The sequence below is a fragment of the Cheilinus undulatus genome, linkage group 16, assembly GCF_018320785.1.
Source record: "Cheilinus undulatus linkage group 16, ASM1832078v1, whole genome shotgun sequence".
In the NCBI taxonomy this organism is placed as follows: Eukaryota; Metazoa; Chordata; class Actinopteri; order Labriformes; family Labridae; genus Cheilinus; species Cheilinus undulatus.
Genome location: NC_054880.1, coordinates 38,101,929 through 38,126,686, shown reverse-complemented (window position 1 = coordinate 38,126,686; position 24,758 = coordinate 38,101,929). Strand labels below are relative to the sequence as shown.

At 39.8% G+C, this 24,758-nt stretch overlaps 1 protein-coding gene across 5 annotated transcripts in view; it reads right to left on the bottom strand.

The window, feature by feature from the left end:
- The window catches only part of LOC121523994 (cytoplasmic dynein 1 intermediate chain 1), a 110,417-nt gene that overhangs the window by 31,781 nt on the left and 53,878 nt on the right, over positions 1–24,758 (bottom strand). For all 5 annotated transcript variants that reach the window (XM_041809134.1, XM_041809132.1, XM_041809135.1 and 2 more), the window contains 3 exons: positions 22,174–22,345; positions 16,867–16,966; positions 16,532–16,657 (listed from right to left, as the gene is read on the bottom strand). In XM_041809134.1, the coding sequence (XP_041665068.1) occupies positions 16,532–16,657; positions 16,867–16,966; positions 22,174–22,345 (398 nt within the window). The remainder of the gene's footprint in view (positions 1–16,531; positions 16,658–16,866; positions 16,967–22,173; positions 22,346–24,758) is intronic.

The following is a 24,758-nucleotide window of genomic DNA, read 5'->3' as shown; positions in this document are numbered from 1 at the left end:
ATTAGCATTTAAAGAAAACTGAGGTATACTGTTAAGTAAACAACCAAGAAGGGGTTTGGCTGCAAACCAGACTCTCTCACCCTTGCAGATCACTATGGTGAGTTGCTGCATCTGCCAGAATTCAACTTTATTCATAAACAAAATCTGGCAGTTACGTTCATGAAATAACCACACTGCAAACATTACAGACTAAGAAACATTTCGTAAACTAGAAAAGCACTCAGAGAGCGCAGACCTCCACCATTAGCCCTATCTCCCAATAGTAAAAAATCCTTTTAAAAATTCCTGAATCCAGACGGTGATCCAGATCACTCCCAAAATCTAATCAGTTACTCCTTATCCCATTTCTGACATTTCCTGAAAACTTCATCAAAATCCATCCATAACTTTCTGAGTTATGTTGCCAACAATCAAACTAGCAAACTAACAAACAAACTAACAAAACGAACAAACCCACCCGATCACATAACCTCCTTGGCGGAGGTAATTAAAACAGAGAAAAGGCCACTGTCTAATCCGGGATTAATTTATGTTTAGACCTGTTTTAGAAGTAGTTATGCAAATGGTTGCTTGCTTTAGCTTTATTTAGCCAATGTAGCTATGATAGCTTGAGCTAAGCTAACAAAGCTAAAGTGAGCCACTGTTCACATAACTACTCATAAGCAGATATAGCTTTAGCAGATGTAGCATTATCCAACGTAGTATATTTACCATCTTTTGCTTTAGCTTAAGCTATGTTTGCTAGGTACATTATCTACGTATCTACAGTGGCCTTAGCTACATCAGCTGTGTTACAGTGTTTTCATGGAAGACAAGCATCTTTCCTGCAAGCAGACTGTTTTCTTGGCTCTATTAAATGTTTTGTAATCAGGTTTTAGACATTTCACTTTTGGTATTCAAACCCTAACCTTTAACTCTTACCCTAGCCCTAACGAGAAGTTTAATCAGATTTTATTTGGAAAGTTTTAGAATGTATTTCTGTTCTGACAGACACAACTCACAGTAGTGGTCTGCAAGAGGGGGCATCTAAGGCTTTGGTCTGCTGCCAGACTGTCTTGAATAAACCTTGTGTTGGGGTTTGCTTGAGAGATTTTTGGTTAAAGTTGTAATATTCAGTGCAACTGTTGTTGACGCCACCTTTGTTTCCGGGTCTTTATTTTATTGTCTTAGGTTATTTTTTATTACCTTAATAAATATGATACCGTGCACTTGTTACAGTGATATCTGTGAGATTTTAATACCGTTACATCCTTATATTATGAGTTTACTTGTTTGGTTATCAAGGAAAATGCACAGATTAATGACAGTTTTCTCAGCTCAGAACATACAAATATTAAGTTGCATAAGAAAATACAAGACCTGAATCTTTTACCGTACTGCTTTAAAAATAACTCAATATGTTCAAAAACAGGAACATTTTTCCTGTTTTTGAAAACAAAAGTACTTCTGCAAAGTGAAGTAGTAGCACTGTTGTAAACTAAAAGGCTTTTCTTCTGCCATTTTTGTAAACCTTTCAAGTTTTACTTAAAACAAACCTAACTACAAACCTAAACTAACTCCTTTTCCTGAATGACAGGGAAAGTCTCCCCCTGTTAGCAACTCAGGAAGATTTCAGGCTCAGGCCTTCCTGAAATTATTGTTGACGTTTTTAGCTCATTTCCTGTATAACTTCTTTATACTGAGCTATGCTGGTCTGTCTGTGTCCATCTATTCATACTACTTCTTAGTATACAGGCTTAAGATACTTATAAAATTCTCACTATTAAGCATTAACCATGTTAAAATGTTGAACTTCTGCTTTGAATAAAAAGCCAGACTCCCGTCTGGTGCAGGTCCTCTTCATCAGATTCATAACTCTGAACATACCGGACCTACAAGCAGCACATCTGTCTAAATAACACCTCAACAACTCTTGTGTCTGCAATACTCCTGCTATGATTGCATCTCCATATCAGGACTGACTGGATACTGAGCCTGACATTTCATTTCCAAACACAGAGTGACTGTGGATGGTTCTCATCTCACATGCAGAGCAGGTCAGACACCTGCCAAGTCATCTCCTGCCAGCCCAGACGGAGAGGATGTGAGGAGTGACGGCCCCCGGAAGAAAAAGCAGCAGAGAGAGTCACTTCGGTGTATTGGCCATGAGATAAATGTTGGAAGTTTTAGAGGGGGACCGTCTGGCAGTCAGACCTGTACGTGTCGTTTCTTTCTCAAAGCGAGGACTGTGTGTTTGTGTGTGCATGAGGGAGAAACTCACACAGTATTATCTACTATATCTCACACAGGCTCAAAAGGCTAAGTGCTTCTGGCAGCCCTTATTATATTAATGGGAAGTGTTCTGTAGAGGATAATACACACATGGTAGGCCGTGATGAAAGATGGCACCCAGCGAGGGATTAGGGAGGTTCGGAGGAATGACAGAGAGAGAAAGAAAGCGAGAGCGAGGCGAACACTCCCTCCTTTGTTGCCTCCTTCTTTCTCTCATTCTTTCCTCGGGCAACAAACTGTTGCTTAAGTCGGCTTGGGAAGGCAGAGATGGAGTTTGAGTAGAATGGTGAGACGAAAAAGGAGGGCGGGGGACTGATAGGGTACGCCAGACAGAATATCTTTCCAACTAGATCCACGCTCCATCCCTCCTCTCCTCCTCCACCCCCCTCTCCTCGCTCACCGCACTCATCTGTTTTCCACTCTGCCTTATCAGGACCAGATGGATCCGACTGTCTTCCCTTGCATCCCCTCTTCTCAACGCCCCCCCCTTTCCTCCCGACCACCTTTCTCCCCCTGGCTTCGCTCGTTTATGACACCCCACGGATTTTGTCACTCTGTGGTTTCTGGCAAGGAGAGAGGAATACCAAGCCGAGTCTCCATTTCACCAGGCAAAGAATGAGGGTTTGAAGGAGCGAAGGCATGAGGAGGAACACAAACAGGCCTTTCTCTGCCTCCTACAGATCCTTTCTCCTTATTTTCCATATCTTGTTTGTTTGCTTGGCTCATAGTTTTACTTTTTCTCTGGTTTGTGGTTTTAATATTGGATTTGTGTTGTAAAGTCTTGTCGCCTCAACCATACAGTACTCTATTGTGTACTTATTTTAAATAGAAACTGCAGTAAGTCCTTTCTCAGTTCTATTTTTCAAACAAATCCATATCAACCATACTTGACAGGATTTTGTTTCTACAATCATGAAGCAAGTCAGTAACAAAATAGTTTAACTGAATGTGAACAACAATAAATAACCTCGAATGTGCTGCTAAACAGGCCATGAATTTTAGTGCTTTTATCAAAACGGTGGCTATTTTTACAGTTAACATTTTCAGAAGTATGTTTACATGCTGAGCTTTGGTACTGGCTGGTGGTAACTCATGCTAACGACACCAAAAGACACGTGGACGAAACTACGGAAGAGGATTAGGGCCACTGGAAAAAATATACATTTTAAGATGCTTTTTTTTTTTTTTTTTTTTTTTAAACTTGTGATAAAAAAGTCAGAATTCTGACTTTAATCTCAGAATCCCTACTTTTTTCTTTGAATCTGACTTTAATCTCACAAGTAAGAAAAAAAATGGATCTCAAAATTTTTTTTTACAGTGGCTCTAATCCTCTTCCATATGATCTTCCAGCAACTTAAGTGTTTGTAAGGATTTAATAAATGAGAACTGTCTCCATATTCTCATGACCCTTGTGAAAGAAGCTATTAAAGTTGAAAATACTGATTTTTTTTTTTTTTTGTCATCTACAAAAATATGCAGAACTGCTGAATAAGAATTAGCAATATGCAAAAAAGTCAGTTGGTGCTAAGGCTGAAAAATAATTGATAAAACTTAGTATGACATTCTTTTATTTCACATATGTACTGTAATTTTTATATTTCTTTTAAATGAAATTAAACAAAGGGGAGGAGCAAAAGTGGAGAGTGAAGAAAGATGCAACGGCCCTTTTTTTCTTAAACGTAACTTATAAACCTTTAGCTGTCTTTAATCAAGATTGTTTTTGGGGGTGTTTTTTGCCTTTATTTGATAGGACAGCTGAAAAGAGACAGGAGAAATGGGGAGAGAGAAAATCTGGGAAGACAAGCACTGAGACCGGCGGACTGATCCTGCTACCAGTGCATTGAGGACTACAGCCTCTGCCTATGGGCACCTACTCTACTCCCCGAGCTACAACAGCGCCCAAACACGTTTTTAAATCACTCAAAGATTATCAACCATTTCTTATGATGTTTAAAGTTACATTCAGTCAAAATAACCAGCCTTGTGATTTAAAATCCTTAAACCAAAGCTCACTCATACTGCAGCTCGGCCTGGGTGCATGGCCTAAATACAGTATCATATCACAGTAATTCATTCCCAATAAAGGTCTGTAGCTGTTGTTATTTCTCAAGTGCTTTAATTGTGAACACTTCCAATGGGAAATATGGTATTTGCCTGTTTTAATGCACTTTTTTGTACTTTTTGTACGGTGACCTTGAGTGTCATGAAAGGCGCCCTTAAATAAAATGTATTATTATTATTCGATATTTTAATTGCTCTTTACAGTAACTATTTATTATATAGCAGTATTACAAAATTAGAACAGATACCACAGTTAAATGCATATTTAAGAGCTACAAATAAAACACACCTGCGATGGCGAACTCAAATCATGTCTAAGTCTAAAATCGCAGAAAGGTTACTTTATAAGTCTCTCTGTTTACCTCTTTGTAACTGCTCTTGTAGTACAAAAGAGTTCATTTCTGTGGGTGAATTTCCTGTATTGAAAGAGAAAAGCTGTATTAAAATGCTGATATATTTAGGCTTGTGCTTCTAGTGAATGAGAGACCAATGCAAAGCATTTTGGGAACATTTTGAGCATGAGGCTGGAATCTGTCAGCCCTTTTAAATATCTTTTTTCTCTTAAAATGTCAAATTTATCCACAAAAATGAAACCTTGGTTAACTGTACACACCTTATGGAGTTTAAACACCTCAGTTGAATGTCTGATTTCTGCAGCCAGACTCTCTTGCATGAACTTTCCGGTGCTGCTGTAGAAGCGAAGTTAAATCAGTAATACTTCTGTCAATTTCTTCTAAGTAAAAGTCTGTAGCTGTTATTACTTCTCAAGTGCTTTTATTATGAAAGCCCCAATAGTAAATATGGTAAAGTCAATAGCAGCTTGAAACATCTCAGCCTTTCAGACTTTATGGAGTTCAGTTTTAATGAAAAGATTCCCTAACTGTAAAAAAAAAAAAAAAAAAAAAAATAGGACTGCCATTTCTCCATCGTCACTTGGTCATGTAAAAGAAGAAAGTAAAAGAAAAATGGAAACAAAATATCCTTCGTTTTAGTCTTTGACACAACCATACTGACTGGCACCTAAACCCTAGCCTGGGGAGTGTAAAATGGCCTGATTTAATTGGTTAAGACTTCACTCAGTTGTAGTTATAATTCTGGAGTTGTATTCAAACATCATCTTTTAATACATTAAATGTTAAGTAAAGAGTAACCTGTTTGAATATGCTTTTAAAAAAACGTATCTTCACTCAGCCCTGACATGTAAATAAAAAAAAAAAACAACTAAAACTAACACTAAAACTAATAAAAACTAAACCAAAATGAAGCATTTTTGCAAAATAAAAACTGAACTTAACCAACAAAACTGTAAAAACTAATCAAAACTAAACTAAAACTTAAAACTGAAAGTGAAAACAAAATAAAAATAAAACGAATGAACAATCCAAAACTATTATAACCTTGGTGAGAAAAAACTTAAAATCTGCCTCACTTGATTAAGCGTCTGCCTGAAGCGTTATACTGGTGTATCTGTGACAATTCAGTTCTCTGGCTGCTCATAGCTATATCAGACACAGTTTAACAATAATTATCTCCGCCAAGGAAGTTATGTGATCGGGTGGGTTTGTTCGTTTTGTTAGTTTGTTTGTTTATCAGTTTGTTAGCAACATCACTCAAAAAGTCATGGATGGATTTTCATGAAATTTTCAGGAAATGTCAGAAATGGCATAAGGAAGAACTAATTAGATTTAGGGAGTGATCCGGATCACCGTCTGGATCCAGGAATTTTTTTAAAGGATTTTTTACTATTGGGAGATGGGCTAATGGCGGAGGTCTGCACTGTTACCACTTTACACCAGGAGATGGCGGACATGAGTAACTTCAATCCAAGCAGCAGTTTTTGGTGTGTTTCTATTCAAGGTTTTGGAGTTCATAGAGTTTGAAAGACGCACGCCCGGTCGAGGAGACGAGTCGGAGCAGGAGAGAAAGACAGGGAATTGTAGTGAGCATACTCACAATGCTGGGAGGAATAGAGGAATATTCACCCTCTGCCATGACTTCCAGTTGCCTGGTGAGACCATTGGTGCTTCCGCCATGACAGTCCACATGTAGTGAAGCCAATGCTTTGCCTCACCATGTCTCCACCCCACCGGGGAGGGAGTAATCAGCAAATTAGATTTTGGGAGTGATCCAGATCACCGTCTGGATCCAGGAATGTTTTTAAAGGATTCTTCACTATCGGGAGATAGGGCTGATGGCGGAGGTCTTCGCCCTCTGAGTGCTTTTCTAGTTATTTATAAAAACTCAGGGTTTTGGTGCTCATCAAACAACACAGAGGCAACAGCTTTATGTGCTTCACATCATGCGATGTGACTATTGTGCATTGCAGATGTAAAAAGATATTTTGGAAAAAAACAGAGGACTGACTGCTTTTAATCTAGCGGTATCACAGGAAAGGGAAGGTGATGAACTGAGTACCTTCACTGCTGTGTTTTGGTCATATATATGAGGCTGAATGCTGACGATAATCATAACAGTGATGATATTCAGAACATACAGTATCAACTTTGAGCGTAATACTGCCACCACAGAAACAGAAAATAGAAGTTAAAAGTAACAATCAACAACAGGTCATTTTTTTTTTACTCACTTTAACTAGTTCCACATTTGAACTGAAGTCAGAGTTTGTAATTCTGAGGAATCAGATAAAAATACTGTCATTTGTAAATGTAGCTTACTTTGAAAATATACATAACTCCTAGCTGAGGCAGATTGAAAATGCTGCTCTCTTACACCATCACTTGTGGAATGCCTCATATATATAATGCTTCACACTAATAAAACCAGGAGCCAAAGTTCTGCATAATAATTGCATTTCAACGTTATCTTCACGAGCAGAATCAACATCTTTGAACTGTGTTTAGTGCATTGCAGGAATGATTACCTGTTGCCATAGGCAGAAATGTTCCACTATAATTTAGGTGTAAACACCTGACTATGACCATGAAATGTCAGTGAGAGTATCTAGTTTCAGGGATCCTTTAAAAATGCTACAAGCTCATTCAACTTAGCAACAGCCTCTTATTCAGTAAGCTTACCAGGCACACAAGAAACGACACGTAAAACCTAGATGTCCCTTCTGAGCACAGACTCGCCGTGATTGGCTGATTAAGTTTCTTACTCTGATTGGTTTGATTAGACCGGATCTATTGTTTTCTCCATCTCAGTCTCCTTTACTACCCCCTCCCTCCCACTTTCCTCTCCTCACTGCTTCTCTTACTAAAGTTTCTGGAAGCGCTAAAGGCCAGGGGAACGAGGCAAGGCGGCAAGATATTAATAAAAATATGACTGAGTCCAATGGGATATGACAGTAGCGGTGGGGGTTGTTACAGGGAGGCGTGTGGTTGGAGGGGTTCAGCAGAGGTTTCAAGTCAAACAGGCTCTTTAATGTGGTGTGACTTTGCCCACTTGAGAGGCTGGTGTGAAGTTACAAGATTGGGCCCAACTGGGACAGGGTGATGATGGGTCCAACTGCTAGGACGGGCGTGATGAAGCGAGGCACGCTCTACTGGTACCAGAATCCATGGCAGCAGCAGGCGCTTTCCTAAAAGTACAAACCTAACCCACATACTGATGGATCACACACTTCCTCCACTGAATAACAGATCAATGGCTGTAAAGTGGGGGTCATGAAACTGCCAGAAGTCGTTAACGGGACTGTAAAAGACTCTACTGACATGCTGTTAATTTACAGAAATACTTTTACAGTCAAGACAATGCTATTTAGACTTTTATTTCAAGCTGTATTTACTCTTTTCTACTTTATTAATTTTACATCACCATTAACAGATCATCCGTTAAATTACCTTGAAAGTCTAGAGCAGACATTTCTGCCTTATCTTTTGTGATTTTGAACTTAATTTTACACACTTTGAGATGTTTTTCATGACTTAAATTAGGCCTGATAGCTCAAAGCATAGCCATCTGTCATACAACAAACCTAAAATACATATTGTTTATTGTTTTATGGAGACTTCAAGGTAAATAAGGGTTTGACAAATGGATAAATGCTGAAAAAACAAAAGAAAGTGGAACATTTATGCATAACAAGGACATTTGTTTATTCCACAAGGGAACCCCATGTGTCTAGGACCTGTTTATCGAAGTGTTTGCATGCAATATTACAACACTGGTGCTTCCTGCCAAAAATGTTTATTCACAATCCCCAGATTGCACTCGCCTAAAGTCAGACACAATGACACTCCTCCCAAAATCAAACCAACACCAGCTTTTCCATTTTCCAGCTCCTTGCATACCATCGTCACAGATAAACAGTACATTCAGAAAGTTTTCAGATACCCGTCCCTTCACTTTTTAAAAATAATGTCACGTTACAGCCTGATGCTACAATCGTTTAAATTCATTTTTTCTCTTAATGTACACTCAATACCCCATAATGACAAAGTGGAAACTGAATTTTTGAATTTTTTGCAAGTTTATAAAAAAGAAAAACACTGAAATATCTCATTGACATAAATATTGAGATCCTTTACTGAGTACTTATTTCAAGCACCTTTGGCAGCTTTTACAACCTTGAGTCTTTTGGAATATGACACAAGCTTTGCATTGAATTGGACTGGAGATCTTCTGCCATATTCCTTTGCAAATCCTTTCAAGTTCAGTCAGGTTGGACGGGACCATCGGTGGACAGACATTTTCAGGTCTCTCTAGAGATTTTGGATAGTGTTCAAGTAAGAGCTCTAGCTCTAGGACATTCACAGAGTTGTCCCTAAGCCACTCCTGTGATGTTTTGGCTGTGTGCTGAGGGTCACTGTCATGTTGGATGGTGAAGTCTGAGTCTGAGGTTCTGAGTACTGTGGGACAAGTTTTCATTGAGGATATCTCTATACTTTGCCCCATTCAGCTTTCCCTCAAACCTGACCATTCTTCCAGTCCTTGCTGCTGATCAACACCCCCACAGCATGATGCTGCCCCCACCATTATTCACTGCTGGATGTTTCTCACAGTCTGAGAGTCCTTCGAATGCTTTGTTGCAAACTTTGTCCCATCTCCACACAGGATCTCTGGAGCTCAGTCCGAGTGACCACTGGGTTCTTGATCACCCCTTTTACTAAGGTCCTTCTCCCCTGATTGTTCAGTTTGGCCGGATGACCAGCTTTTGGAAGTCTCCTGGTTGTGCTGAACTTCTTCCATTTGAGAATTTTGGAGGCCACTGTGCTTTTGTGAATCTTCAGTGCAGCAGAATTTCTTTTGGTAGCTTTCCCCAGATCTCTGCCTTGTAACAATCCTGTCTCTGAGCTCTGCAGGCAGTTCCTTTGACCTCATGGCTTGGTTTTTGCTCTGATATGCATTGTCAGCTGTGAGAGGTGTGTGTCTTTCCAAATCATGTCCAATCAATTTAATTTACCTCGGGTGGACTCCAATCAAGGTGTAGAAACAAGAGAAATGGGAGGAACCTGAGCTAAATTTACAGTGTTTTTGCAAAGGGTCTGAATATTCATCTTTTTATTTTTAATATATTTGCAAACAATTCTAAAATTCAGTTTGTGCTTTGTCATTGTGGGTACTGAGTGTAGATTAAGGAAAGAAAAATGAAATAAAAATATATTTAAACTGTTAACAGCTGCACAGGAATATGTACATCTATAAAATTGCCTTTTTAAGACAGATATATACAAATCCATGAAATTAAATCAAATAATCTCTAAAAATGATAGATTATGCATCAGTAAAGCCATTCCCCAAACTGCTCACAGCAAGACAAGAAATATAGAAGTCTGACCCAGCAAAAACCCCATCTGAAATATGAAGCTCTCTATAAGCCATTGCCTTATACAATAAAGCCCCTGCTGAAGCGGACCCCAACCACAAACCTCAACTCTCCAATACAGACCGAGCACCGTCATTCTTTTCTGTTCTCCACACACTCTCTACAGGCTCACACATGTATACGATACACATATAAACATGTGCATATACACAGACTGTATTCAGGATTCTACTAGACTTAGCCAATCTGTGGGAAGGTATAGACAAACAAAACTGTCTGAAATGAGGATAAACTCGCATTCTGCTGCCTGCCTCCGCCATGTGTGTCTACATACGTAGTGTATGTGCAGAGTAAACTGCTATTATAGATGACAGCATGGAGCACATGTACAGCCTGCCTTTCTGTTTCTCCAGCTAAGAGCAGGAGGTGGAAGGTGAAAAGAAAAATAGGAGAAGGTAGAGAAAGTGACGGGAAGAGGCGCCCAGCCCTGTGGTTTGGGGGGTTAAACGGCAGAACATGCTGGCACATTAAAAGCCATCTGATCCACAGCTAACTAGAGAGTCGTGACTCCGTTTGCAAAAGGCCCGGCTGAAAAAAGAAAGAGCAAGAAAAATATCTCTCCTCCTCTTCCCTCTTGTCTAACCACTCCTGTGATCCTTTCATCCAAATCCAAAAGTGACAGGAGAAGTCATGGCTGATTCAAAGTGACTTGAAACTTCTTAATTCTCTCTCTTTCCCCTCTGTATTCATTCTCTCTCCACTTTATCCTTCACTCTTTATATGTATGATTCTTCATTCATTTTCTCTTCATTCTGTCTCTCTTTTTCTGCTTTTCTGTCATTCCCTTTTCATTCTCCCCTCATGAAAGGACCGTGGCACGGCCCCAGGCCACACTGACTAACACAGGGAGGGGGTTAGGAAAGTGGGGGCACTTGGGAGTTTCTGCTCTCTCTCTTCTGTCTCTTCTCCATCTGATATCACTTCATCTGATGCACATCCTTCCAGTAAACACTCACTTTAGGTAATTCTCTGCATGTGAACAAGTCGAATGTGTTTTTGGAAGTGGTTTGAACGTGTTAAAGAATAAAAAACAAATCGATGCTCTGTTGTGATGCATGAAAAAAACATTTTTCCATTTAAACAGGAACCGATTTTATGCGACTACATTTCCACTTGAATTCAGTCCTCCTCTGTTAAACACATTAGCTGCTGATAAATGAAGCATTTTATCAGCAGCTTGTACAAATATTGTTGTTCCCAAATGTCTTAAATTCAACATTGACAATTTACAGATCAGCATGCTCCGAGACCACACTGTTAATAAAATCAGATGTACTGAGCATATTTCCTCAGAGAACCACATGGAAAAACTACTGAATCCTACAGCTACAAGATGCATGGCAGTAATCTATCTGTAAAACCGCACAAGTTTCAGCAGCAGCATAAATTTCAGAGCAGTGAAAGAATGGAGTGCTTCAAAAACCCATTACGGAGCTGGACATGTAAGGCAAGCTTTACATTCAGATATCAAATATTTTTGCATGCAGCACTGGTGTCTATGAGTAAAGAAAAAATAGTTGCCCCCTTTTCTCATTTTAAATGTATTTTTTGGCTTTTCATGGCATTATTCAGAGAGAAGGACAGAGGATAGAGTCAGAAATGGGTATTAGTGAGGGGGATTCCCAGGCCAGACTTTAACCTGGGCCAACCATGTACATGGAGCACAACCTAACGATTAGGCCATTTTCGTCCAGTTGGGCAACTTTTCTAATAAATTCGAATGTTTATAAAAATTTCTGATATTGTTTTTAAGGCAGGGTAAACACTGCAAGATAAACTGGGTCCATTCAGACCCCATCATCCTCCTTCCAATCAAAGGCCCAACCATCTGAGGGATCTAAAGATTACCTTGATAGATCTTCCTGTGGTGTGAGGTGTCTTAGGAGAGATTTTACCCTCCACCCTTACAGCCCTACTTTCAACAAGTCATCTGAATAGGCTGTCCTGCAACACTGGTGCATAGAACGATTAAGCCTTGAGGACACCCATTAGACCAATTCCCTGGAAGTGTAGAGCACGTCCAGATAGGGATGAACGATACTGCCCGCATGATATCCGCTTAAAAAAATCCAATGCCAATGAACATTTCTGCAGATATTTTGGCTTTAAAAATCTGGCAGCTATCAATATGTATGAACAAACAAGTTAGTGGAGTTTTAGTCTGGAACAATGGATCAATGAAGTGTGCTTTAAGCACTAAGACTCAGATGTAAACTGCCTTTAAACATTGGTATCAACATCTGTATCGGCTAAAGTTGACTTGTAAATATTGTCATATTGGATAATGGGAAAACTCCAATATCATGCACCCCTATCTTCAGGTATGTTAAAGTTCACCAAGTCAGTTAGGTACGATGGTGCAATACCATTCACTGTCATAAGTTAGCAGTAGCAGTACCTCTAAGTCTACCCTTAACAATAAAGAGGCCAGCTCTGGGGTGATGTGCTCATATTTACTTCATCAGAACACATGTTGCTGCACGCTTTACCATCTGCAGACCTCAAACACTCTTCTCTGGCAAACCTGACAGAAGAACATCACAACAATCTGGTCAGGATGAAACAAAAGCATGAATAAAGATCTTTAAAAATGACAGGATTGATCTAATCTGGGAGAAATTTCTGAGGTTAGAAAAGTTGACTCTTGTCCCCTTCTTTATACAAAAGCTGATCAAAAACACCGCCAAGATTCTTAACTCTGTCCTTGCAATGAAGAACACAGTCATTCAAAGACTGAATCATACAGATGATTTAGTAGTGCAGGTTTTATAACTCATTTCCATCTCAGCTGACTTCAATAAGACATTTGCTGATAACCAGCTCTTAACAGCAGTCAAACAGGCCTCAGGTTTATTTGTATTAGTCCAACTTTGCAGGACTACTGGCATACACAATGATAAATCATCCACATAACCATAAAAAGCAACCCCAAGTGTACACAAAATCTGACCCTATGGTGCCAGCTAAAGAGAGAACAGCAGTGGACCCCGTACAGACCTCTGTGGCACCCCATGCCTGATAAATCAAGACTCAAAGATCATGTTATTTAAAACACGTTAAGATCTCTCTGACAGGTTAGATCTAAACTACTGGAGCACAACTAAACTGACAAGGAGAGTTGGTCTGAAACAGAAGTACCAGGTAACTAACAGCTAGCCACAATTAGCTTGTTTACTCCAAAATTTCATTTGACTATCCAATATATGAAGTTTTAAAAGTCAAAACTCTGTTTTTAGTAAATGGTATCTTTCAGTGTGTGGTGTGCTGAGTTGGTCATCTCATTGCACACCACACACTATAAAAACAAAATATGCCATTACTTATCGTCATGTGTGGGGTCTCTCACATTTTCAAATCAGTTAGGATTTTAAAAATCTTCTATTTGCTCGGCTTAAGCAGTAAGGTCACATGGATTTTATTGCAGGTGTATTTCCACATTTCTGTTGATGTGTGTGAGGGAGACTTGTCAGAGTCTGAGAAACACTGTTGACAGTAGACAGCATCAATGTGGGTGGGCTAACACACACATGTGGCAGTGTCGGATTAGGAAGTGGTAGGCCACATCATATTACTACCAAGATGTCTCTGTATGGCCTCGCCTGTCTCATGGGAGCCGTGAAGCCCTCACGCCCAATCCTCCCATTCCTTCTCTCCTCTCTCCCTCCCTCTGCCGTTTTCTCAATGTCATTCACTATTAGCATCACGCCCATCAGTGGGTTTCTTTCCCACCAAAACTTCAGATTCTTGCATTTAAATTTGTCTACTGTGGTGGAGCTCCACTATAATCCAATCTTAGGGTCAAGTGAATGCATGTGGAGCTGACTTTCATTTCCCTAACCTTCACTTTTTATTTTTCGGTCCCGAAGGAGACGTCATTAAGGGGCTAAAAGGAGGAACATGCTGAATATGGATAGCTAGACCAGCAGGTTAGCAACCGGGTGACAAAAATAGAGAAAAGGAGTGATTCCTTGAGTTTTAAAAGTGGAGATGTTTCATCAGTTATATTTTTCTTTATATAAGCAGTGTTTCCCACAAAAAGACTATACCAGGGTGGCCCCCCAGGTATACTGACACCCACCCAGGTCAGCTGATTGGCCATTTTGGCATTTTAATATTGAAATGGATGTGACAAAGTCATTTTCCCGCTGTATACACAGCAGCATCAAGCCTACTTTGCGCTACAGCTTCCGTACACCTCCTTGTTGTGCTATTGCTTCACACATTAACAGAATGATCACCTGATGCAAATTTGAAAGCACATGCTGGGTGCATTTCTCCAGTATGGGCCCGAATTTTAGAATAACATGTTCCAACACATGTAGCAGGCTGGGCGCTGGCACATCCCGGTATGGTTGCCATAATACCTTCTGCGATTAATAAACTGGTGCATAATCTCCCTTTTCTCTGCATGCTTGGCATGGGTGTTGTATCGTCTGATGGACTCATGCACTACATGGAAGGTAGAAACATTTCACAAGTTGAAAATAAATTCATGAAACATGCTGCTGCAGAGAATAATTAAAGACCACACAGGTGTAGAGCGAGAGGAGGAGGAGATGAGATAGATGTGTTAGTCAGAGTGTGTGGATAAAAGACCTGAAGGTGAGCGTATTAAAGTTCTGATCAAACCCCTGAATAAGTTTAGGAATAAGGAAGGACTAATAAAACTAGAGAGTGCATTATCTGAAGAAATCTGACTGTGCATGCTCAATTTTAATGTAGAAATAGCGTAAAGTAAACTCATCCATAATGAATAGGGTGATGAAGCCTATTTCTTAAATGAATGTTCCTACACAACCTTTTCTTACTACTATAGTTGGCAGCGCTTCTGTGTGTGTGTGTGTGTGTGTGTGTGTGTGGGTGTGTGTTTGTGTGTGTGTCTGTCTGAGTTGTTTTGCACACTACACCGTTGCTCCAATCATCCCTGATACCTCTCAGAAGACCTCTTGGGTGTACTGGTTTGAGACTGGTGCCAATAAAAAATCATAAATTTGAACAGATTTCTATAAATCCCAAATGTTTCGCTGGGTCATCATTCAAGGACTTCTGCTGTGTTTCATTTACTCTGGGAGTTGCAGGGAATAAATTGAATGTGTTCCATTTGCTACAAGCTTCTAAGAGTAAGTGAGAGAGCCAGAAAACAACTGGAATTTTTGGGAAAAACTAAGCATTTCTTTGTGTATTAAACAAGATAATACAGGAGATGTGTCACACGCTGCTGTTAAAATCGTTCACTGAGAAATCCTGGTTTAATTGCTGTTTTGTCAGCTGTAGTCGCCGATGCAACATAAACACGATTAAGAGGGTCCGTCAGCGCTCAGCCAGCATCGCAGCTGGGCCATGTGATGCTTTATTAAAGCACCACCAAAAAGTGTCAGCACTAAACTTTCTAAACTAGAAAAGCACTCGTAGAGCGCAGACCTCCACCAAAAAGTGTCAGCACTAAACTTTCTAAACTAGAAAAGCACTCGTAGAGCGCAGACCTCCATCATTAGCCCTATCTCCAAATAGTGAAGAATCCTTTAAAAAAAATTCCTGGATCCGTCCCTATGTGCCCCCCACCACGGCATTCGCTGATTACTCCCTCCCCAGTGGGGTGGAAACATGGTGAGGCAAAGAATTGGCCTCACTATGGGTGGACTGTCTTGGTGGAAGCATTGCCTGCTGGTGCCAACAGATGAACTGACAGTCTCACCCATGGTGTCACTGGATGACTGAAAGACATGGCAGAGGGTGAATATTCCTCTATTCTTCCCAGTAATGTGAGTATTCTCGCTACAATTCGCTGTCTTTCTCTCTGTTACGCTCTGACTCGTCTCCTCAACCGGGCGTGCATCTTTCAAACTCCATAAACTCCAAAACTTTGAATAGAAACACACCCAAAATGCTGCTGGGATTGAAGTTACTCATGTCTGCCATCTCCTGGTGTAATACGTGTAAATATGGTGTAAATTACCCCATTTAATGCAAATTGGCTTTATTACATCAAGCATCTAATAATGAGGTTGATAACAGCACAGCATTAATAGAGTAAAGATAAGTCTACTGTAGCAAGAGCTGATGGAAGTTCGCTGCAGCTGTATGATGCGTGAACTTTCCAGAGATCATCCATTCCAAAGGCATCTCACCTCTGTATGAAGTCAAAATAAATGATGAATGATGTGTGAATAAGGTCAGAAAATATTACTTTGACATAACTATAACTAAGCCATAATCAGAAGTTAAATCAGTCCCAGCTGTTTATTTTTTATCCATATGCACTGTTATGCATGTTGTTTTCTCAGGGTTTCCTTCATTTAGAGGAAACTTAAAAAAAGAAAACAGCTGAAACATCGAAAACAGCAACAAAAACTTAAAAAACCAGCCTCTTATTTTACAGTTGAGAAAATATATGTTATGCTTCATACCTACCTGACAGTGAAAGATGTACTCTGGAGTGGCTTTCTTAAATTTAATGTTCCACACAAGGGCGACACCATCAGGTTCATGTGGAGCATCTTCATTATTGTTATAAGAGGCGACCAGTAACTCAGGATACTGGTAGAGAAAATGAGGATAACATCAGAATTAAGATTAATACAATAACAAATAACAGCTAATCCCAAAAAATAATAATAAAAAAAAAAACATCAGTAGTAATGCTATCTGTGTAACTGCTGGCAAGATTTCAAGCATGGGAAAGCACAGTTTTGTAAAATGAAAGAAAACTTTCTTTCTGCTTTTTTACACAGTGCTGCAGGGCTCACCTGCGGGGACCAGTCAAGGCAGGTGATCACGCGATGTTTGGACCAGTGTTCATCATAGAAGAGTCTGCTAAAGGAGAGGCTGGAGCCGGTACCCAAGTCTCTGAAAGATGACAGTGGAGATAATGGTCAGTGGTTACTTTCAGGCAACAGCTTCGCTACAATTGAACAACAGCTCCTTGCCAAAGTAAAAAGCTACCTGCCAAGGAGGAAAAAAGCCTACAGCCTGCATGGGTCACTGGTGATCACTGGATTTTCAGTCTCATAGCTATAGTGTGTAAAGGAAAAGGGTAGAAGCTTTTTAACCTCGAATTTCAGGAATAAGGCCTTTGGCCGCTGACACAAACCCATTATTCAGTCACACAAATCCAATATTCTTTAACTGATTCAAATATGTGGAATAAATATCCCAACATAAGAGATCAGAAAGACAAAGGCTCAGTCTGATACCCTTGCCCTTAACACTTAGTCCTACCCTTACAATTTGCATGGGGTAGGATGTCCAAATCCCTTTAATCTTAGATTTTCCAGAGGTACACTCCAAATTAGGTTTTATGGGAAGTTTCCAAAAATGCCTCTTAAAACATCATCAAGATGGCGACTCACGGATGAAAGAAATGCACAAATGTTAAGTTTGTCAGTTGTGGTTTGCAATCACGTGATACCGAATGTCCATGGGGGTCAGGAAGCCGGGGACAGCCATTAGTACTGAACAGGAACAAAGGAAAGTCAGAACTTTTCAGTTTCTAGATGGATCTCTATGCTACAATTATCATTAGAAAATTTCTACATACACTGAATACAATCCCTACACTTTACCAAAAAGTGTTTTTTTCCCTTCAGTTTAACGGATTTACTGACATGGAGGCAATCGATATCTCAGTTTACTCAGTCCTGCAGGTCTTCTTGTGTTGTCCAGCCAGATGGAGGAAGACAAGAATCTTGAGGTGTCCTGTACTGAGCTAAGAGGGCAAATGAGCCCTTTTAACATATAAAAAATCCTTATTTTGTCAATCAACCAAATGAACCTTGTGGGGTGAGCGACCAAGTAAAGATGTGCTACTCAAGAACAAGCCTGTTCTATGAAACGGCTCTACAATGTGATCCACCGTAGCTAGCTCCCATTTGAGTGCCAGTTTCCTTTCCTCCATTCTTTCTCTTTATTTGATTCATATTTCAAATAGCCAAACTAGTACCAAATGAAAAGCCCTTTGGGAGTCAAACAACCAGCTCTACTGGGCTGAGCAAAATGATCTGAATCTCTTAAAAGAGACGAATTTCCCATCACAACAAGCAGAGCTGGAGGCTGGTAAGATGGACATCAGCTGAGGAAACACAGGTAAGACCGGAAAGAGTTTAATGTGCTAAACCATGACAAAACTGTACTGAACCAAAGGGACTGCTTTGTGAAAACAGACCATACACAAGCATTGTATGACACCGCTCGTCCAGGCTTTAGATGGAGGCCTTTTAAATTTCTTCCTGCTGCCGTTTCTCTGAGAGTTTTTCAACCACTCAATAATAAATTGCTCAAAATGTGGCCTTATTGGTAGCATTTATCCATTCAGAAATCATTACTTGCCCCCCAAGGGATTTCTCTGCTGCTGCAAGGCCATTGTATTATCTTCATTTGATGTTTTTCATTCCATTTTTGCCACTGTATATCAGACAAGCATTTTAAATATCAGAGAAGACCGCATATTGGACAGGTAGGATATTGTCATGTCTGTAAATGCCATCCACGACTACTGAAAGATCTTGCAAGGTCATCCATTTCATAGAAAATTTAACTTCACCCCTTTGTAACACTGGTCATAACAGCATGGGGTAACTAAAAATGATGTGTAGGTGTAGAAGTAAAATTATAAATGGGACTGAGCCAAAGAACCAATGAAACATCAGTATATACTGACATTAAAACAAGGCAAAGTAGTCTTTGAGATAGAAGTGCACTTTGAGCACACAAATAAAAGATCACGTGCAATATTTTCTGATGAAAATCAGAGGTGGAAAAAAAGGCAAATTAGGTCAACAGTTGGCCATCTATGTTTGGGATGTGCTTGCCAGTCGGCCTTCAGCAGTGGCCATCAGCTGACTCAGCATAATGAATCATAATGAAAGAATTTCGAGAGAGAGACTTTTGACAGGCTCTTCATGTTGTTCAGTCAGTGTTTCAAGCCAACATGTTGCCTGTGGTCAAACTAGATCTTAAGCAGATTGTTGGCCTCTTCAGAAAGCTGTCCAGCCAAAGTTTCCAAACCTTTAGTTATAGTCCGACTCCTTTTTGAGTGTTAATTACAGCTAAAACGAACACTAATCCCTGCAGCAGCATACTTTCTTTCTGAAAAGTAATGGAACATGGTAAAGAAATGTAGTCTGTGTTGTTACAATTCCACAAATAGCATGTGTAGAGGGAAAAAGAGGACTGATGTGAAGCACTGGGCCTGTTTTAGACATAATCTCTGATTGACCACAGGCTTCGAGCTCCTCTGTGGCTGTAGTGGTCAAAGTTGAAGAGAGCTGGTTAAAGCAGCATTCTTACAAAATAGCAGAGCGGTATACTTGAACAACTTTGTACTTATGACTCTCAAAAACTTTGATAACCTTCATTTGGAGGCTTCACTCCTGATAGTAAGACTTTTTATGGCCCTCTGAGACCTGGGCTTTTCAGCTTTTTTACTTTTCTTAGCTATTTGGTATAAATAGAACCTGCTAAGCATAAAATCTGAGCAAAACTCTTAGCAGGAAGTTGAGGAAAGCCAAAGTCCTGATAAGGGCAAAATGAAGGTATTAAGTGGTGTTAAGCTGTTAATCCTGGTTTATACTTCTGCACTGACGCTGTCATGCTCCCCATACCTGTGTATCCTCATCACTTTTCAATTATTTGCCGAAAGGCTAGCCAACAGTACGGTTTTTATGCCAGTTTCTGGTCCCGCTGCAACATTTCCATCTTGTTTGTAAACAGGAAACCATGACCGCTGAAACCAATCGTATTAAATTGGGATTTAAGCTAATCAGTACTGAGCAGCAGTTGTTAAAACTGCGTTAAATACAAACAAATAAAGAGAGGAGACATTGAAGTAGATTGAAAATAAGGCCACTGAATCAACTGAAGAGGAAGGGGTCATTTTTTCAGGAGTATGCCAACCAACTATGTAGTGGTGAGCGGTTAATCAGTATCCTTACTGTCATTAGTAAAACTTCTGCCACACAATGGAGTCTTGCAACACCATAATCACCAGTTTAATCTTGTGTTGTGCTGTAGTGCACAGGATAGGAAAAACTTTTACGAAATCATTTTAGGTATTATTTCTAGTTTGTACAAGACCATGTGCGTTGATAGTATGGTTGCCAGATATGCAAAGTTTGCAAGAACGCTGACTATACATGATCAGAAGTAAAAGAATATGTGAGGATGTGGACAGATTTCTGTGGGGAAGATAAAATCATTTAGTGTTTTGCAGAGTAACTCTGTGACTGTTGAGTGGTCATCAGTGTAACTCTGTGACTGTTCAGTGGTCCTTAGAGTAATTCTTTGACTGCTGAGTGGTCCTTAGACTAACTCTGTGACAGTTGAGTGGTCCTTAGACTAACTCTGTGACTATTGAGTAGTCCCTAGAGTAACTTTGTGACTGTTGAGTGGTCATCAGTCTAACTCTGTGACTGTTGAGTGGTCCTTAGACTAACTCTGTGTCTGTTGAGTCGTAATTAGAGTAACTGTGTGACTGCTGAGTGGTACTTAGAGAAACTCTGTGACTGTTGAGTGGTCCTTAGAGGAACTCTGTGAATGCTGAGTGGTCCTTAGAGTAACTTTGTAACTGCTGAGTGGTCATGAGAGTAACTCTGTTACTGCTGAGTGGTCATAAGAGTAACTCTGTGACTACTGAGTGGTCATCAGAGTAACTCTGTGGCTACTGAGTGGTCATCAGAGTAACTCTGTGGCTACTGAGTGGTCATCAGAGTAACTCTGTGACCGGTGAGTGGTCCTTGGAGTAACTCTGTGACTGCTGAGTGGTCCTTTGAGTAACTCTGTGACTGTTGAGTGGTCCTTTGAGTAACTCTGTGACTGTTGAGTGGTAATCAGTGTAACTCTGTGACTGTTGAGTGGTCTTAGAGTAACTCTGTGACTACTAACCAACTACGTAGTGGTGAGCGGTTAATCAGTATCCTTACTGTCATTAGTAAAATTTCTGCCACACAATGGAGTCTTGCTACACCATAATCACCAGTTTAATCTCATGTTGTGCTGTAGTGCACAGGATAAGAAAAACACAGTGATATGACATTTTGGCTATATCGCCAAGGCCTACTCCAGTCTATCCTATGGCATAGCTTCAAAGCAGAGGTATAGATCAGGCTTTCTACAACAATGACACTTTATCATTTACCTCATTGTCAACTAATTTATTATCTTGTGATTTTTGTCTTCTTTCCTAATTCTACCCAGCAGTTTACTTACTTTTTGTTCAGAACAAAGAGTTTTTCTTGCCTTTAATCACACCTGAAAAATTGGCATCGTCTTATAATCTGTGTCTAGACTTTTAATTGTTATTATACCCCTGCAGCAATAGACAGAGCTACTTATCTCTAAAGTGATCATTGTAAGCACCGCCCACGATTAAATGTGACGATTTAATATAACTGAAAAAGGTGTTAAAACTTGTACCTAACTTGTTTTATTTCATGTTTTTGTATTGTAAACTGTAAACAGATTTTCTCTCAAAAAGGCTATTTTTGTCTTAAAAGTATTCTTACTATCTTTTGATCAGGGTTAGCTTAGATAATGTTTGAAACATGCAGAAATGATAATTAGGTCCTAGGGCACTTTATATTTCAATGGATAAAATTTGTGTCTAGAGCCCTTATCTGTGGCTTGAAATGCCAATTTTTAAACATATGAAGTTTTCCCCATGATTTTTGTAGATTTTATGCCTTGTCTTGGGATGACTGTAGAATGACTTGTTAGCAGAAATGGCTGCAATCTTATTCTACACTGATTTGCGTGCTGTGATTTTACTCTCAATAACTGAAGTAGACAGTGACGAAACTTATAATGTAATGTCTGCTGTTATAATGCAGGGTCACGGGAGGCTAAGAAATGAGGATTGTTGGTTCACATTAGTTTTAAACCCCAGAGCGCGTGACATCAACAGGAAGACATGCATTTTGAAGAACAAAGGAGCCCCTAGAGTGACACAGTGGGCATGACTCAGTACATCTCTTAGTTTGAGGCATCCAAGTAAACACTCACATGTGCTCTCACATCCAAACACAGACTTCAATCCTCCTCACTCCCTCCTCCCTGCTCACCCCTCTTTGTCCTCCAGGTCCCTGCCACTGTAGTCGAAGAATATGTTGCTGTCTTCGGCCAGAGCTCTCTCCATCACCCTGATGCTGCAGTCGAAAAAGCTCTGAAACTCAGAGGAGTGTAAGATCTGCTGCCTCTCCTCCTCTGTCATCTCCCGCAGTATGGGAAATGAGCCTGGTGGGGGAAACGTAAACAAAATCATATGAGCACACACGAACCACAGGACACTTGGTGATAGAAGTCATTGCACTTTCCCCAAGCTGAACCTGCCACCCTATATTATCCTCATCAAACCGATAGTCCAAGTTATGATATGACATTTTTTAGACCTATTAAATTAGACAAATTCTCCTAACTGAAAGGATAGAGTTGGCTAGTTTTCAGTCTTTTGGCTTGAAAAATTAATTTCAACATTTTATCAATCATCACAACAGGGAGCAATTTCTTGTAATGATAAATATGTGACCTTTGAAACAACAATTCAGCCCATGGCCAAAACGAATGTTTTTTTCTTTTGTCAAACAATGATCTGTTTTCTTTTATGAAAACAGATCATTGTTTGTCCAACAGGTCACATCTTCTGTCCAACAGTAAATCTCTTTTCTAAATCAGCCTTTAGGTATACTAAATAGCACAATAAAGGAGATATGACATCTGCGACTGATGCCCATTCATGTCCACATTATTAGCAGACAGGCAATGTTACAAGGGTTTATATTGGCCAATATCTGTACAGGTCATCATTTCTAGAGCTCAGCACCTACATCCACAGTGCTCCCATCTGAAAATGTCACAAGAGTATTTGGCCACCTGGCCATTACACCAACAGGGACTGTATTGACATTGTTTCCAGATACATTCACTTTAATACAGAGTTAACTCCTTTTTGTAGCTAAAACAGCCTTCACTCTTCTTGGAAAGCTTTACAAAAAATCTGTTGAGCCTTCCCCAAACTGTTGACTCAAAGTAGGAAGTATAACATTTTCCAAAATGTCCTTGTATGCTGAAGCATTAAGATTGCCCTACACTGAAGATAAGGTGCGTCACACAGGTTTTGTGCTTACATGAATGCCAGTTGAAGTTCAGAAAACTTCAGCGATGGATTTAGCAGAGCATTGGTGACTTTTAAGCACTATGCACCTTAATAGTAATTAACCCCGCTATGTGATTTTACGTGATCTTCTGTTTTGTGAGTTGCTGCTGATCTCCATCCACTATGATGAAGGATCTTCCATTTCCTTGAATGCACCTGGAGGAGGGGAGGATGGAGGAGAGAGGAGGGTCCTAGAGGAGCTCAGAGAAAACACCAGTCTATCCTCTACGGTGGGGGTTCTCAACCTTTTCAGCCTGCGACCCCCAAAATAAAGGTGCCAGAGACCAGGGACCCCCATTGTACCTGAAGGTTGTTGAACAGCCATACACATTCAAGAACAGTCATGTGCAGACAAGGCTAACCAAGAGGGGGGATAATTGGAGAGCTTTCTGGGACCCAGCCAAAAATGGGGGCCCATGGATATCAGCAAAATCATGATCCGTTGTAAAGTTAAGCTAGGATATCCATATCTTATATTTAACCTCTATAATAACCACTCTAATCGAATATCTTTTTTTTTTCATTTGTGCTGTAGTATATAGCATCTGTAAAAATGTAAATCCCCTTTCCTCAAAATGAAGAATTAGAAAAAAGGCAAAAAATTGTTTGAAGTGGCAAAAACTGGCACAAAAGTGGTTAACGGGGATAGAAAGGTGGCTGAAATAGGTTAAGGGTGGCAAAAATAGGTGAAAAAGTTGGTGAAATGGGTTTTAAAAGTAGGAAAAAGTGGTTCAAACTGGAAAAAAGGGCTACCTGAGGCAGAAATGGGCATAAAAGGGGGTTAATAGAAGCAAAAATGGGTCAAAAGAGGCAACAACAGAAGTAGCAAAGACAGGCTGAATAAGTGGTGGAAAGAGTTTAAAATGGACAAAAAGCGTTTAGAGTGGCATAAGTGTGTTAAAATTGGCAAAAATCGATGGGAAAAAGTAATGAAAATTGTTTAAAATGTGGCAAAAATGGGTCTAAACTGTGCAGAAATTGTAAATGGGTTTAAATGTGGCAAATAATAGTAACAAACTTTGCTGGGACAAAAATCATTTAAAACATTTTGAAGGCATCTGGCAACCCACTCTAAGAATCTCGTGACCCCCAAAGGGGTCCCAACCCCAAGGTTGAGAACCACTGCTCTACGGAAGTGTTTTTATCAAAGGTGATGTGATTGGTTTGGAGGTGCGGCATCTGCACACAACACTAATCTGCTTAAAATAAAACCTTTAACAAAGATGAATTAGATAATAAATAAATGTATGCACTTCACATACATGATGATATACTCACAGAATTATGGACTCACTAAGGCAGAAGTTATTAATTGTTCCTATTTTACTGAACAACATCAGTATAAATTCAAAGGGCTCTAGTGGATTATTGATCAGATTATAACAATGTGAAAGACAGCCTCAGGTATCCACTTACAGATCTGTAGGCTACATAGATGAGGATATTAACAATGATTAAATGATTGAATTTATCAACCAAAGTAATTCCACTGAT